This window comes from Strix uralensis, chromosome 7, assembly GCF_047716275.1.
Source record: "Strix uralensis isolate ZFMK-TIS-50842 chromosome 7, bStrUra1, whole genome shotgun sequence".
In the NCBI taxonomy this organism is placed as follows: Eukaryota; Metazoa; Chordata; class Aves; order Strigiformes; family Strigidae; genus Strix; species Strix uralensis.
Window position 1 is genome coordinate 28,442,298 of NC_133978.1, and position 16,913 is coordinate 28,459,210.

Below are 16,913 nucleotides of genomic sequence, written 5' to 3' on the forward strand. Positions count from 1 at the left end.
GCTTGGTTTCTGGTTGCCCCTTTTGTTTCTGAGGCTGAGCCTTCCAACCAGCCATGGGGCAACTTGCATAACCCCCAGACTTATTTACACACCAAAGGGCAAACCTGGGAGAAAAGCAGTAGCGCTGGAGGATGGGGAACACACAGCACTTTGGCAGCAGAGCAGCAGAGGGAGCGGGAGGAAGGAGGAGGAAGCGGCTGGTGAGCAGGGACTCTCTGCAGATGGGAGAGCAGTCATGGCTCAGGCATTACAGGGAGAATAACCCAGGTGCCCTGCCAGATACTTTTTACCAGAGAAGCCACAGCTCCATACAGGCAGAGGGAGAGGAGTTTTTGGGGCAAGGTTATGGGTGAGGAACAACTCAACCCCACCCAGCTGCACCTTCTTCCCTGGCCAAGTCAGCCTGGGTGAGAGTCCAGGAAAGGCCTGGGATCCCGCGGCCAGCCCACGGATTGCTGCCCCAGCTCCTGCGACCAACACCCAGCCCCAGGGAAAAAGGGCTGAAAGGGTAAGCGACAAGCCAGGGTGATCTCTCCCCTGCACCCCTAGGCCCTGGCGATCTCAGGGGTGTAGCCTGGCCTGGGGTTTGCCTGGTTGCTGACCACTTTTGTCCGTCCAGACGTGCAGCTCCTGCGCCAGCTCGGGGATCACCAGGAAGGTCCTCCAGCCCTGGCGCTTCTTGGATTTGAGGATGTCTCCGAAGATATGGTCTCCGATGTACAAGATATCCTTCCCTTTGGCCCCCAGCAGGTCACAAACTGTGTCCGAAGAGCCTGAGAGAAGAATGGCATGGCTCAGACCGGGGAGACAAAAGGAAACGTGTGGCTCATTTCAGAGGGCCAGAGCAGGTCCATTTTCCTACCAGAAACCTCCACTGCCAAACGTAGCACCCCTGCTTGGCCATGGCAGCACAGGGCACTGCCCACCCACCTGGGAGTTCACCCAGGGGCAGCTTTGCCAGCTGCAGCTCCCCTTCTACCACAAACCCTGCAGTGGCATTTCCCAGACCCTCTCTGGCAAGGAAGAAAAGGGCGTTTTGAGGATGAACGGGTCCATTTCTTCCCTGCATTGGGCAGCAATGATGACAGAGAGCTTCTGGTGCAGGGTGCAGAGGGCACTGTACAGTGCACTTTGGGAAACACAACCTTGTCTAGCACCTGGCACAAGTCCTCTCACACCCAGAGTGGCTGAAGGCCACGAGGACAGGTCGGAGTCAGTCCACAGGACAAGAAGGGTTCTTGCCTCACCTCCTGAGTACACGATGCCATGCTGCAGTGGGCCAGTGTAGGTACCAATCTTCAGCTTCCCGGTCACCTGAGGAAGGAGACACTGCGTTAGTACAGAACAGCTGATGGTCTGGATCTTTTCTGTCCTACTGATACTTCACTCTTGGTCTCTCTCTCACTCCCAGGCAGCCTAGAGGTGGCTTTCCACATTCTTTTCCTACTGCCACTTGCAGTACGTTAGGGAAGCCAGCAAAGCCTCGAGCTCTGCCCCAGGTGATGGGGTTGCTCAGGAATCACGAAGAGGAGAAGCCAGCCCACTATCTCTAGGGCAGGACCTGCCCGTTGCCACTAAGAGATGTCACACAGGAGGTGCACAAGCCCTTCCAGCCACAGCCGTACCCTCCACAGCCACTCACCGTGTCCACTTGCCGCAACACAGTGCCTTCGCCAAAGAAGAGAGGTTTTCGTGCATCCACCAGGATCAGGTCGAAATAGGACTGCCATGGCCGATGGGCACTCCCAGGCTGCAAAGGCAAAAACAAACCCCAGAATCAGGCACAACACAATCAACCACAGGGAGTTTAACTGGATTGTCCCTGTCCATAGCCATAACCTGTGACACTGCTGGTCCACCAGAATCCCCTAGCTCGTGCTGTTTGTGGTACGACGCTGAGTTGCCAGCGCCACCTCCTAAAGCACTCCCCTTCTGTGGCGAGCCCATCCCAACCCCGCCTAGCAGTGAGGACTGAGGATGTGGTGTGAGACAGGAGAACTGCACTGAACATCCATGTCCCAGCACAGCTGTCGTGTGAAGAGATGCTGTAAATGACACTGCTACCACTGTTTTGAAGGCGAAGGTGACATCCTGCACAGATCCAGACACATGCGACTTCACAGCTTCAGCCTTACAAGGCCACGTTGGTACATTTGCCAGGAGTGGGAAAATGCCTGGACTCTATTCCACAGAGCACAGCTTTGAATCACAGCCCTGCCCAAAGGACACTGGGCATTCATGAGCCCTCTCTGCTCCATACTTCCACTCCTTCTGAGATCAAGACCACAGCAGAAGAAGTTTTTTGAGCTACTGGTTGTGGTGATTTTCCATGTTCTGAAAATTCTCCCTTGTCCACCTTCTACCTTTAGAGCACAGTGTGAAACCACATCTTTTAAGCGTGAGATAGCCTCATGCTGGGAGACTGAGAAAGCAGTACAAATTCATCTCAAACCTCTCTCCAAAAGTTGCAGGGCTGAGTTTTGACCTCAGAAAACCAGAAAAAGCATGACTAAAACTTGATAACTTTTGGAGTTCTCACAGTCAAGGCACAATCAGCCATAAATGTTTCTACTGTTCGATAAAACTCTTTCCTTTCAACATCTAAAACATTGTGCAAGATTTCTAAGAAATCTGGCTGCAAAATGCCACAGTTAAAATGTGTTATCACTGAAATAATGTTATCATTAACACAGATTATTGTTTGAGACCAGATGATGCCTCTTTTCTCTTTGTTATATTGTATTTGCTTTGATCCCATTCAAATAGGACACAAAACAGCAAGTGTATTCTAACCAGATTAAAGCAACTAATCCCATGCAGCCAATGAAGCAGGATTAAAATGCTTTCCAGCTACACAGATAATTAGGCACATCAGTTTCTATTGGAACAGCAGTCTAGAAATCACATACCTTTGGTCCATGTGGAAAGTCAAACAAGTAAGTCATAATTTTCTGAAAGACAGAAAGTAAGTATTCAAAGATGCATTTTTAAACATACATTTGTGTAGCTTACAAGAGTATATTTTTCTGCTTTTATATTTTCAGGTTACAGAACTTTATTTTCAGGATTTACATGAAAGTCAGCATAAGATTTGGAGACAAAATGAATGGACAGGAATTAAACCAGTAATTTTTATAATCAAAGAACACATTTGCCTCAGAAATCTGCATGCTGCTTCAGGTATATCTTGCAATTCTTTAAAATGGCATGTAAATCTTTGGATTAGCAGTGTTGCAACATCCTGACATTTACCTGGAGTTGAAGTAACCACGTTTATTCCTACAGCACAGCAGACAGCCCTCTTTAGCTCTTAGACCTCTCCAGGACCATGGCTTTGGTGACCTGTCTGTACTCAGACTATCTCACTTGAAAAAGAAGTTCTGCATTTTAAAGGATGCTGAAATCTAAAATATCACTTCCTCTTTCAGCCTTTTAATTGGTGAGGAACTGAGTGAGGCACAGAGGGACTTAAGCCAGGCCCATACTAGGTCAGTAGCAGAACCAGGACTACAAAAGATGACTTGACCTAACCTGCGTTCACCACTAAACCATCCTACACCTAGCTTAGAAAACAACCAATTCTCCATGAGATATCCTACCAAAACCCATACAAATGAATGAATGAATGGCTGGCTTTTGTTTATTCCATTATATACCAACACAACAATTCAAGCAGCACTTACGTCGGTGTATTTATAGTCGCTGTTTGTGACAAGAAACACCTTCCCAACTTCATTCATACGGCTGAGCAGCAGTGGCAGCTTCCCCTGAAAGCCAAGGGACATACATGTCACACACAAAAGTCCCAGAGACTCACCATGGGCAAAACACTCTCAACTATGATCCCACCAGACAAAACAAAGCAAAGCAAATCATCAAGCAAGCAAACTCACATGTTTTGCACTGGGCAGAGCCAGGGAAGCTGCTGGTCCATCCACGTAACACCCCTCCAGAGCACAGCCCAGGAGAGGAAGGCGAGGGGGAAGGGCTCAGCCAGACTGCGGTGCCTTTGCCAACCACAGTGCCAGGCACCCTGTGCTGCTCCCACCCATCTGCTCTGTGCCAGGCATGCTGGAGCAGCTCCTCCAGCTCCCAGTCCATTCCCGAAATGGGCCCAGGGGCAGGTGAAATCTGAGCTCACACGAGCCACCAGTTGGAGCGCATTATAATTCCAACCTCAAATTAGGGAGAATTTATTCCTGGGGCTATTTTTATTGAATCATAAATCTCTGTTCATTGCCAGAGTAGCTGATTACCTCACAGAACGGTTTCCTAAGAATTTTGCAGGCATGTAACTAGAAACAAGGTTAACTGCTTTAAAGTGATACTCTACCACAGAGCTCATCTCTAAAGAGATAATTATACTGTAAGTAGTCCAGAGGGGCCTTGCACACTGCAGAGGGTAAAAGTAAGGGAACCACTGGAGCTTGCTCAATTAGATGTGCTGAACAACACATTCTGGGGCTATCAAGAGACTGCAGATTGGCACGTCTTTCAGGATCTTTCCCTCAGTCTCTCATGGTTAAACACGTGTAACATTTTTGTTGGATGGCTAAGGAATACTCCTGTCTAAAATGATGCTCATCTGTTGCTTTTTAAAAAGAGGTCTGCTTGGGCAGAGAAAACATGGGCAGAAAACACCATTGCTTTCACCACCAAAAGAAACAACACGAGCCTTGCCAGCATATTCACCTGTGTCCCGTGATAACATTTCCTCTGGCTTTTATATTTTACGTAAAAAACGTGCACGTGAATACGAAATCACGTGGATCACTGGCTCAGAATAAAGGCTGCGTCCGAACTTTCCACTTTGTCTTTGGTTATTACAATAGAAATCACAGCGTTATCTGTTTTGTGATTTAGTAAAGCAAATCAGCATGTTTATTTCTTGCCTGCTTACTCAGTACAGAAAGTCACGTAGCACAAGTAAAGTAACTTCACACTTACATCTTTCACCACATACTTTTCCAGATTCTCAAGGGTCTTTTCCTTGAGCGATCCCTGAAATAGAAACAACAGAACCCAGTGAGGTAATGGAAACTTATGATGTAAGAGACATCAAAGTAATGCCAACTTTCACACTTTAAAATGCTGTGAAAGTACAAACCAGGGCGAATCTCAACCAGTGACTCTAGAGATGAGAGGCTTTGAGTAGCAGGGACCATCACAAACTCTGTGATCCATCGATTCCCTCACCATGGTAAATAATCCACTTCAACAGCATTTTAACCCTTTCAGAAGGGAATACAATAGAAACAAACAAAAAATAGATTTGCCATACCAAACAAGACAGTCAACGACCTGTCTCCAACACTGACCATAACGCTTTACTCAAAGGCCAACTCCAACATGTATCACACAACACTGCATAAGGAAAGAAAAATAGATTCCTGACTTCTGCATGGCTAAAAGGACCACCACAGGTACAACTGTGAGCAGAGTTCTCCTGTGATGGTTCTCCTCCATCCCACCCCAACAGACTTCTTGAATGAGGAAGAACAAGAAAATCAGGTCTTTAACTAGATGTTAATGCTCACAAAATTATATTCTAAATTTGTGCGCAAGTGTGTGAAAAAGATGAACTGCCTTTCCTCTCTAAATAGAGAAGAGTTGATGTATTTCTCTGCTTAATGCAGGTACTTTTCAGACAACGTAATATAGTACCAATGTAAACCATTTACAGTAAAATGCTGTTTTAATAATTAGAACAATGTACAAGTTCTGGACTGTAAGTGTAAATACCGCATGGCATCACGTTCTAAAACCCGTGAATTACAGTACAGAAATGGAATCTGGGCACAATAAAAAGGAACAGGAAGCCAAGACAGATATGTTCCAGTACTAGGAGGACAGTCAAGATCTTAACTTACTCGCATATTGCAATTTATTATTTGCTCACTAGGCGGCAAAGCAGGGCTCTGGCCCAGAAGTGGAATCATACATCTTAACTCATGAGTTACAAACCAGTCCCTCTAACTCAGTTACAACTACAGATGTCCCAAGGAGTTCTTGCAATCACCTTGTAATGAACCCAGTCAACAGCATCTCTAACATCCTGGAACATACTCCTGAAGGACATGAAGAGGTCTCCATCTTTAAACCCTGTTTCACAGCTGTGAGGAGAAAGAAGAGAGATTGTAGTGGCCAGTCATGGCAGGTAAGAAACATGTCAAGGAGAGAGACAGTTCAAAATGTTGTTTGGAGCTTGTGTTTTCATCTTACCATAATGGTTTCTTCTTTACTACTTTACTGTAGTAAATAAGAACTTTACTGGCTAAGACTTGAAAGAAGGCTACAACCAGAGTTTAGCAGAATCTGCACGTTACCCAAGAACATTTGTTTCAAATTTTAGGATGTGAGTTCCTAACTATGGGCCTGTGCCTCCACAGCACTACTCTTATTTCTCCCCCACAGTACAAGACAGTACAAGAAGGAGAAAAGACTGGGACTATGTGGTTTCCAGCATTTTACAGAAGATGAATGGTACTGACAAAGTAAGCAGAGTGTTGCTCTTTCTGCCTTTTTCCAACACTAAAGAAGGGAGTGCCATGGAAATCAGCTAAATGTAATACTCGTTGCTGAGAGGAGGAACTACTTCTGTGTTGAACAGCTGGAGTTAACATGAGAAATTTCCTCTACAAGATACTGTGGAGGTATCTTTGAGACACCCATGAGAGTTTGCATCAGAAGAAATCAAGAAAGATTAAACAGAGCTGCATTTATTATGACAGCAATCATCACGCCTGTCCCAAGAGAGGATACTTCGCCTGATGGATTGTCAGCATGAACAGCTCCTTTGCTCCCAAGTAAAATCCCATTAAACCTTTGCCTTCCACTCACATAATATGCAAAGATGACCCATCACGAGTCAGCAGCACAGCAGCATTCACATTTGCCAGTTCAAACCACAGCTTGTTTCTATGCTTATACCTATCTGAAAGCTAGATGAATACTCATGCTGCACAAACAGCCTTTTACACCACATTGAGCCTGAGCATTTCACCTTTGTTTGAACGAAGTCCTCAATTATGACACAAGGGACTTGTGGTAACTGGCTGAGGAAATTCAGCCTTTCAGTTACCAGTTCAAACATGGTTCCAATGGACACAGGTTCAAAATGAGCTGTCTGGTGCCTCTAATCACCTTGTAATAAGTGTGTGGTCTTAGAAGCTGGCCCAAATACCAGTGTCAGTCGGTATGGTGATACTGATATACCCTGTGAAGGAAACCCTCATAAGCAGTCTCTGCTGTACACATGGATCATCTCGTCACCACTAAATTCTCTTAATGTCAAAAGAATAAGAGGCTTGAACTTTCCCCACTGAATCCAATTGAGTATCCCTCCACTTATATGAAGAACAGCTTCATCTGTGCTGTACTACTCTTTATAACAATCTTACTGTACCATCAGCATGTCAAACCGAAGGGAATACGTACCTAGTGTACCGGTCACAGTTAGTAAAGAAATCCACTAGGCAAGCCAATAGGTAGGTCTCTGCAAAGAGACAAAGCAAGATTTTAAAACAAGGATAACATCATACAGCCAGCTAACTTTAGGCTCTGTGCGCAAAAGAAGAAAGTTCATGTAAAAAAAATAAACAGATAAGTAGAGTACGACATTAGCAAAGCTTTACTGGCCTCAAAGGCACAGAGACAGGCCTATGTTGGCTCACATTAGACTCACCTGGTAGATTGAATAACGTGTTCAGAATGTAAAACCTATCTGTGTCATCCCTCTGGATAAATTTATTTGGATATTGATCCCGTGTTTCAGGCCTGAGAATAGATAAGGTAAAGAATGAAACCACAAAAAATAATGAGGATAAAATGTGCTGACCTGCAAAATACAGCTGTAGCGGCGTCTGTTAACTAGAGTCTGTTGTGCTTTAATCAACACCCAGCTTTCCCACGTGCGCTAGCGGTGCAAGAGCAAAACTGCATCCACTGGTGCTCCCTTCGCTGCGCTGGCTCCGGCAGAGCCGGGCACAAAGCCCTCATCGCTGAGTCAGCAAACTGAGCAGGGCCCACACAGGGAAACAGAGTGGTCGAGAGTCCACAACTCGACCTTGAGCCCCATGCTGCTGGCTATGAGGATGCCTTAAATCATCTGCACTTTCATTGTTTGCTTATCTTAAACTTTCCCCCACTTACCATGTGTTGCTTTCCACTCCCCCGAGCAGCTTTCAGCAGGGGAGCGCAGGGCTGTGCTGCGGGAGGCTTGCCTGGGGCCCTCTGCAATTAATCAGCAGGGTGGCGATGACTAAAGTAATTTCATTATTCTGGTTTCCTTCATTTCTGGAGCTTCTAAAGATCACCTCTAACTCAAAGAGGAACTTGAGTGCATATATAAGAGCTTTTTCTCAATTTTGGCTTCCTGATGCAAAGACTTACAGGCCTGCAATGACAAGGCTTGTCACCTTGGGGGTCCTAAACTGGCCTGTGCTTGCCTTCCATCCATCCACCCTCACAGCAGGGATACGAGAGGATTTGCTGGGACACATCAGGCATGTAGCACTGAGGTCCCCTCTGCTTCCTAAAAGACCTTCTCTAGGGCAAGAGAAACGCAAGCAGCCAGGGAAGGCTGCAGGAAATGGCATGCAATGCCTCACTTCTCGTTCCTTCCCCTAGTCAGCTCATGCCCTCAAACTTTCTTAGCAATGGCTGTGGACTTAACAGTCTCATGGGGCACAGGTCCTCTCTGCTCCCAGCAGCCCTCACACAATGGCTGTGTCTTAACTGACAAGCTGCTGATGTTAAACTGTGCCAGGACAGGCAAACAGCCCCTGGATTATCCCATCAGTCCCTTCCTACAGCACACTTTCTTCTATTCCCAGCATACTACAGATGTGCCTGTGCTGGCACAGACCTTTCCTCTATAAACACCCCAGACTGTTGCTGTGTCTGGGACCCTCAATGCATGCCCAGTCAGTCCTGGAGCTATGGGAACACCAATACAGCATCTGCTGTTAATGCAGTCCCTGCGACTCCTTATACAATGGTGCCCCGAGGATCAGTGACACAAAAGAGCGTATTAAGGCAAAAAGAACAGCCAAGAGTCAGCACTCACCCTCTGAGGAAATTAAAGCCATGTGCACACACTAGAAGGTTTCCATAGGCATCAACTTTCAACAGGTTTCCATAGTGGGTATCAAACACCAGGCCTCTGTTAAGAAAGCGATTTAAGATATGAAGAAGTGAGCGTATTAAGCAGTGACCATTTTAACAGCAGTTCTTTCCAAATCAGCTCTAGAACAGCTTGCTCACTTGGCGTGGGGCATCAGAACAGAGTTGCTGTTAATATGCAGATGGGGTCCCTACTGTCCCTTTTACCTGGCTGCAGGTGAGCAACGAGAGCCCTGCATTGCCAGATGAAAGGCACAGCTGATCTGCTCTCCACAGACTTGAAAATGGAACCATTTAACCTGGCAGAGGCTTAGCTACGCACGTACCAGGGAAGACATGGGCCTCTTCCACAGGGTCACAAATCTGACACCTGTGTTTGTGGTTCCCTGACAGCCCTGCTGGGCCGCAAGGAAGAGCGAGGTGTGAGAAAGGAATTTCTCCCCTCTTTTTTATTGCTCTGTCATGGACAGAGCAAGATGGGGCATGTAGCTACTGCACAAAATTTGGACATTCCTGGTTCCAACTCCAGCAAAACTCTGTCTCACTTATCTAGTAGCTTGCATCTGGAGAATGCAGCCTTCCCACAGAGACATCCCTTCCGTCCCCTCCCTGGGATGAAGGCAGTGGATTTAATGGAGTCTTCATCACAGGTTTGTGAAGAGCTACTGTCCTGTTACGGGCATGGGTGCACCCAGCAACAGTCTCAGTGTAAAACATGCTGAGAGGAAGGAAGGAAGAAGGCTGCCAGACTGAAAACTGGAACAACAAGCCAACAGAGCCTCTGGTCCAGTCTTTTGTAAAGAAGCTCCAAAGGAGTCCAAAAACCAAAATCCAGCAAAGGCACAAGTGGAAACAACTTAAAGGCACAGAGTTAGATCAAAAGCCTTGTTTAAAACAAGCAATGTCCTTTTTACCTCTGCTACCAAAACACAAAATGTAAGAATTCAGTAACTTTGCACCATTAACCTTGCTTTTGGCAGTTGATTCATCTAGACAAGTGAACTGGATTGGTCCCACTTTTATTGTTGTTTACTGCCACCTTAATTTTCACGATGTCTTATGCACCAAGACACTATTAATTAAAATCATTAAAGAAAAATGTTCTGAGTCATTCTATCAGTCTCACGGACAGTAACGGCTCCTCTTGATTTTGATTTAACTCCCAATCCAATTGTGTCTCTGCTGTCTTTGCTTTGAAAGGTTATTTTTGGACCATGTTTTCAGCAGGCCTCTTTTCTTGCACACTCCTTCTTTGCTGGCATGGATTCATGAGTGCAAAGGCCCTCCACATACTGGAGCAGTCTGCTCCCTTCCCCATGACCTGTGGTCAGCCACAGGCTTCACAGGCACAACTCTGAAAACCTTGCCTCACGTGTTGCCTACGAACTTTACAGAACAAATATTCAAGGCCTCGAGCAGGCTGGGTCGGTATCTGTTAGTCATTTACCTGGTAGGGAATGCAGGATCATACACAAAATTGAGCAGCTCATGAGGGTATCCAATGGAAACTAATCTTTCTACGGTCAGGTCAAATCCAAGAGATTCGTATTCAGGGGATTTATACACTGTACCAAGATGAGATTTCAGTTAGAAAATTTGAAAACAGCTAGGGGGTTAAACAAGAAGGCAGTTAAAAGTAATGTACCCATTTGCCCTCCTCCCTCCTCCACATCACACCTTCCCTTCTTCGTTCCTGCCCTTCACTGCCTCGGGTCCCCCAGCCCGGAGCCACGGTGGAATTAGCTCATGCTCCAGGACTGCAGCTGAGCGGAGCCACAGTTCAGGTTTCAGCAGCAGAGTGCACCAGATGAAATAGCCATCAGTTTATCACAGCTCTCTGCATCAGAAAAAATGTATTTCAAACTGCAGCTCCCGTCCCTGCAGTCCTGTTAAGCAGATGCATGAATGCTCCCTGTTCCACCTGCTTGGATCGGGTTTTGGTTTGCTGTGTTTTCACAAAGCTGATGAAGAAACCAATAAATTTTGGGAACACATGTATTCATGGTTAGAAAGCCTGAAATTCATCGCTGCTGTGCTACTGTTACTGCTCTGGATACAATCCCAAAGCTTACTATTGTCTCCAGATTTCATCTCAGGGAAATTTATGTTTGCTGCAGACTAAGTTAGCTTGAAGGTAGAGCTGTCAAGTTAACATACGATTTGTTTGTTAATAATACCATATGGTACTGTAAAAATCTGTTAGCTATTACCCTTGTGCATCAAAATGCTACTGTTTTAAGCAAGCTTGTTGTTCTCACATTTCAGAGGAGCTGCTCATCTGTGACACACACCTTAGCTCAATGCAAAAGAAATGGACTTGTTCAACTAAGTCACTCCTACCATCAGGCCTGTTTTCTTCTTGCAAATGACCTTCCCATGTACTGGAAATGTTATTGCTTAATCAGATAATTAAATTAACATTTAAAAGGAAATAATTTGTGTTTCTATGACAGATGGAAATCACTGTGCTCCTCTGACAGTGTGTTTACATTTGCTGCATGTTGCTGTCTTAAATTGGTCCTAAGACATTACAAGGTCAAATACAACCCTTGACTGCAATGAGGGTTACCATGGGTTCAATGAGCCCAACTGTCTCAATCACTTGAATATTTCAAATTTAGCTGAGTAAAATACAAAAATGTGCAGGTTACGCAGTAAGCTCATTAGAAGACAGACTGCTTTTCCTGAGAGCGATCTAGCACATCTGTGGGCCTCACAATATATATTAATACACATTGTCCATACTGTCCAGGTAATCGCCACCATATATATACTGTGGAATACAGCAGCTCAATCTGAGAGGAGAAAACAAATATATAAAATACTACAAATACACTAAAAAGGCAAAGACTATAGAAGAAACAAGACTGTCAAAAAGACTCAGAACATAGTAACCATGACAGAGGGCTCCCATATCTCTTAATAAACTAAAAGCATCAGAATCCTAAGAGTTAATTTTCCCCATTAAACTAACACCATTAAAAACGTAATAAGCAAACCTGCAATGTTCTTAAATAGATAACTAAAATCAATAAAACAGTTATCAAAATCTTCAGGCATTATTATACCAATGGCAAACATCAACATGATACAACATTCAGTGCACGTAGTCTTTTCTGTCCTTTAGGAAAGGAAGGGTTGATTGAGCTATAGATAGGAATAAGCAATCAAAAACTACAGCTAATGAAGAAAGCAGTGACTGACAAGGCAATTCTGGGGAGTGAGCTAGAGTTGGAGGGAGCAGAAGCCAGTTAGGTGATGAACAACACTGTGAGAGTGACACCAAAGCATTATCTGGAAAAAGGAATTCTCTGATGCAGGAGAGTAGAGGTACTTCCCAAGGAAAATGGTAATAAATACACCTGCACGTACTCTCAGAAGGTAAAAGTGGTGCAAAGCTCCCTGTTATGTGAAGCAGCCTCCAGTCCCCCGCTCTGTCCATGAAGCTGCTGCACTCCTCCTCATTAGCATCCTGGGAATTTGACCATGTTACCAACTTATCCATAAAACATCACTCCCAAACAAAAGATTTCTCCAAGCAAACCCTGCTCTTTCTGAACTCACCAACCATGGTGATGCTGCCCAGACACAAAGAATCTCAAGGAGCATGCTGGCATCTCCTCTGGACAAGCAGAAGTGGTTCATCTACAGCTCCAGCAGAACCTTTCCAGGGAAACTGTAGGGCTTTCTGTTAAACAACCTGTGCATCTTGTTAACCACCAGAGAATGGCTGTGGTGGGACGTGTGGCCAGCTGCTCACAAAATGCCCTCACTCAGTTTCTTCCTTTCTGTCTCTGCTTCTCTGTCTTAGATTTATCACTACAGACCTCCTTTTAATTCTCTGAGTCTAAGGAAACAAGATGAAGCACCAGTAGGAAAAAGGCTGAAGAACAGCTATTGTCCTCATCCCAAGTCTCTGTTGAAGCAGTACTGTCACACAGGATTAATCTGAATGTTTCTTTTGGGGGGGCAGTTATTCCCCTTACCTCTCAAGCTCTAGATTTTGCTTCCTTGACATCTCTTTGAATAAAACTAAACTACTAGCTCATTCATGCCTCAGGTCCCTTCCCCTATTTTTCTACCACTCCACAATATCTGGAAAATGAAAGCCTTCTCCTTGATACACAAACTAAACAGACATGGGAAATTAGACTCCTGGAAATGCGAAACGTTCTCCAGTTACCATCATACTTACTGTTCAAGATAAACTTTCCCTTAATTAGACACACAGCTGGGAACAGACTGAGAGCTCACGGAGCCCACCTTGACAGCACCCTACACCACAGCACATGCAGCATCAATCAGTATGAGTCACAACCCACTGATATTTCTGTGCGAATGAATGCCTGTTTCAGTAACACGAGCTTCCAAACAAATGATCCACCTCCCTCAGATCAAGTATGAACAGGCTAACACTGCTGCAACTACGGCAGCACGCTTGGGGAAGGTGCCCCAGTTATATGCATTACTAGATGAAAAAATGTACTTCAGTATTGTACTCAGGGCTGGTCGCTCGCTCTTGTACCTTGTTTACTTCAGGCATCCGTGGGGAAAAAGAGTAGAGAGGACACATCAATATTTTTCCTGCAGCTGCATGATGAAAAAATAGTTTTAAACTTTTGTGGAACATCTCCCTCACTCAGACCTGGTTGCTGAGACTGCAGCTGGAGATAATCTGTGTGCCATGGCAATGCCATGAACTCAGCTACTTGCCATGTGGTGTCTCCCATGAGCAGCTCTTTCATCCAGCTGAGAAGGGCCCTGTCTTCAAGCATCCCCAACTCTGTGACAGGTGAAGAAGCAGAGCCACTAACCATTTTCAGAGCGTCCTTGCCCAACACACATGGGATGACAGTAAAACCAAAGCACATGCTACAACTTATTATGATTTCTTTTTCTCTTTCTTACTACTTGATGGCCATGTCTCTGCCACCATGCCAAGTCCCCGGCTCCAGAGGACCATGTTATTTTAAGAGTCCACGTTCCAACGCAGGCAAATGCTTCAGCGGTGCGGGGCAATTGGCACCCGGCGCTCATGGATTATGCAACCAGGGTGGAAAGAAAACAACCAAAGGTTTAAAAAAATAGTAGCCAGTTGACAGCATTTCAGCCTCCCCTTAATACCATCACTTGGCTTAACATTATACTATTGAAAGGTAAAATGCAGTACCCCGGGAGTGAACATTGCAAGCCTTCAGGTCCGTGATGAGTGTGGGCATCCCCTACACAGTACGTGCTAGGAGGGAAGCCGATCTGAAATGAGCAGGGGTTGTGCAATAAGGTATGCAATTCTCATGCATTTGTGTGGTTGTTTTTACCTTTGCTGCCAAGACACATACAGTAACAATTTTATAGCTTTCCTGAAAAGGAAGAATAAAAAAAAAAATCTCTACAGAGGCTCCAGCTTATGCAAAATGCTGCTGCCAGGATTTTAACTCACATGAGGCAGATGCAGATTCAGAGTGTCACTCCAGTCTTGACGGAGTTACACTGGGCTCCCCTGTTAAAGAAAAAAATCAGACTGATTTTAAAACTGCAACAGCTCTGTGCCATGTGGGACTGTATCTGCTGGAGCTCTGTCCTCTGGTAAGCTCAGAAGCCGGCCTGGCAGCTATTCCAAATACACTTAAAACTGATTTATAGAGGAGGCACAGTTGGTAATCGTGCATCCTGCAGGCAAAATTCTGTCCTCATATCCACAAAGCAGTCTTAGGATCGTCAGCTCAGTGATAATTAGGAGGAAGAGGCTACAAGCACATTGCCCAAGTGACACAAACCCTTCAAGTTTCTCTGAGATGCAGAGCAACTGGTTCAAGAAGGAGTCTCGTGCTCTTTTTGGGGCTTTGCCATTATTGTCCATTCCTCAGTCGATGATAGATTACTCCTTTCAGGGCACTCACTTTCTTTCACACCACAAAACGCCTGCACGTGTCAGCACAGGAGACTCAAGAGACTGAGTCAGGAGCCACTCTGGGAATCTGAGAAGAGAATTTTGCCCTACATCTGAAGGCGCTCCCAGCGAGAGCCTCGCACACCGGGTCAGTCTGACATAGCACATCTAAATTCAGTTGTATACTTTAACATGCTTAGGCCTGGGCCTTTATGTGCAAAGCATTGAGGGATAAACCAGTACCAAACCTGCACATAGTGCTGCACCATAATGCAGTGCACTGGTTTGCAAGCACACACAGTAAGACCAGACCTATTCCACAACTTACAGGTATGCACAGAATGATCAGGAATAACTTTGAGATCTAATTTGCACTAAATACAAAGCTGAATGAGTTGGAATTATGTTGCAAAAAGGACCCACAGAAGTATGCAGACCTCCTGGAAGGCTTCTCTGAAAATAAGTGTTTAAAGCCTGTTTTGTTTCAAAATGAATAGCTGGGGAAGGCTGTAGTCCACGTGATGGCTCTGTTTAAGCTGTTGAGAAGAGAAAGCCCTTCAAGGGCTGCCCATTTCTTTCCTTGTTCCTCCTCCACACACACAAAGATTTCAAATTCAGGCAGGGCAGCTTCTCATTGAAGATGTAACACCGTTTCTTCCAGAGCTTGTCGATGCTTCTTTCAAGCTAGTCATAGATCACAGGAGAGAAGCAGGAGCTAAAGTTACAATAACCACCCCTTTTTGCACTGTTTCAGCCATGTCACTTCTGTGAGATGTATTTGTTGTTTCAAACTGCACACCGGCAAGTCAGTCCTGCCTAGCCATTTTATTTCTGACCAGTACGGATTCGGTGCTGGTAAAAGCCCTGAACAGAGAACAATGACAACACGCTGATTTCCCACACCACTGAAGTAGCTTTGAGGAAGCAGCACCTCATTGCCAGCACCCTGGTTTAGGAGGAGAAAGATGAGCTTGGGAGATTGCTGCAAGAACATCAGAAGCCTGCAGAGTAGCTCCTCTGGCGAGAGAGGCAGGGCGAGGACTACTAGATGATGACGTAAAGTCTCATTCATCCCTGCCTCCAGTTTTTCCCCATCTGTCACTCTCTTTTGCCAGTGTGCTCTCCTAGGATGTCCTAGCATCTGCTGAAGGAGTTACATCCCTTCCATCAGCCAACTCCTCACCTGCCTTCCCTGCCAGCTGGAAGCTGAGAGCAGCCCAGGGAAAGGTGCTTGCAGTGCCCCCAGAGACATCCCCACATCAGCAGGGGGCTTCATGGGCGCAGCTGCTTTCTGCAGCAGGTGCATCACCTGCTCTGATCCTTTGGGCACATACCAGCTCGACTCCTTCCCCATGCAGGTGCTGAAAGCACTGTCCATGCTGTGGGCTTCCCCATCCCTGGCCCTGGCCACTGAGAGTCTCTCGGGAATTGAAACACCTCAGTCTACCCACACTGTTTTGGTTGGCAGATGAAACTAATTGGCTTTTGAGTTTCAGGTGTTCCAATAACAGCAGTATTTCTCAAACTGGAGGTGATGACCTCCTCCAAAGGGCTGCAAAGAGCTTTAACAAACAATCTTCAGAAATTTTACCTGCTATCTGGGTTCTCTAGAGGTCACACAAAGACAGATAAGGCAAAAGGTGAACAGATAATGGCAAGGGGTTTAGCCTTTTCTCTGAAGCACAGGAAATGCAGCCCAATTACTTTGTGTTAAGTCTTGAAGAAACGAAAGTGAAATAACTAGAAACAGGTTATTTCAGTTGCTGCTTGTTCGCCAGTGAGTAATGCATGCAAATCAGGCCGTTAGGGACATATATGGACAGGTGGGTAGCTAGTATCCAGATTTATATACCTCTCAGGCACAACATGCATAATTAAGCTTGTGCAAATACATTTCTGA

At 45.5% G+C, this 16,913-nt stretch overlaps 1 protein-coding gene across 8 annotated transcripts in view; it reads right to left on the reverse strand.

The window, feature by feature from the left end:
- NT5C2 (5'-nucleotidase, cytosolic II) overlaps positions 1-16,913 on the reverse strand; it is a 62,577-nt gene that overhangs the window by 3,275 nt on the left and 42,389 nt on the right. For 4 of the 8 annotated variants that reach the window (XM_074875195.1, XM_074875196.1, XM_074875197.1 and 1 more), the window contains 11 exons: positions 10,571-10,688; positions 9,068-9,163; positions 7,685-7,776; positions 7,438-7,495; positions 6,020-6,113; positions 4,948-5,001; positions 3,684-3,767; positions 2,910-2,951; positions 1,643-1,750; positions 1,248-1,314; positions 603-773 (listed from right to left, as the gene is read on the reverse strand). In XM_074875195.1, coding sequence (XP_074731296.1) covers positions 603-773; positions 1,248-1,314; positions 1,643-1,750; positions 2,910-2,951; positions 3,684-3,767; positions 4,948-5,001; positions 6,020-6,113; positions 7,438-7,495; positions 7,685-7,776; positions 9,068-9,163; positions 10,571-10,688 — 984 coding nt within the window. Of the gene's footprint in view, positions 1-602; positions 774-1,247; positions 1,315-1,642; positions 1,751-2,909; positions 2,952-3,683; positions 3,768-4,947; positions 5,002-5,107; positions 5,199-6,019; positions 6,114-7,437; positions 7,496-7,684; positions 7,777-9,067; positions 9,164-10,570; positions 10,689-12,495; positions 12,596-12,687; positions 14,360-14,441; positions 14,484-14,563; positions 14,624-16,913 lie in introns of those variants that run through there. The other 4 variants (XM_074875199.1, XM_074875193.1, XM_074875200.1 and 1 more) reach the window with 4 other exon arrangements.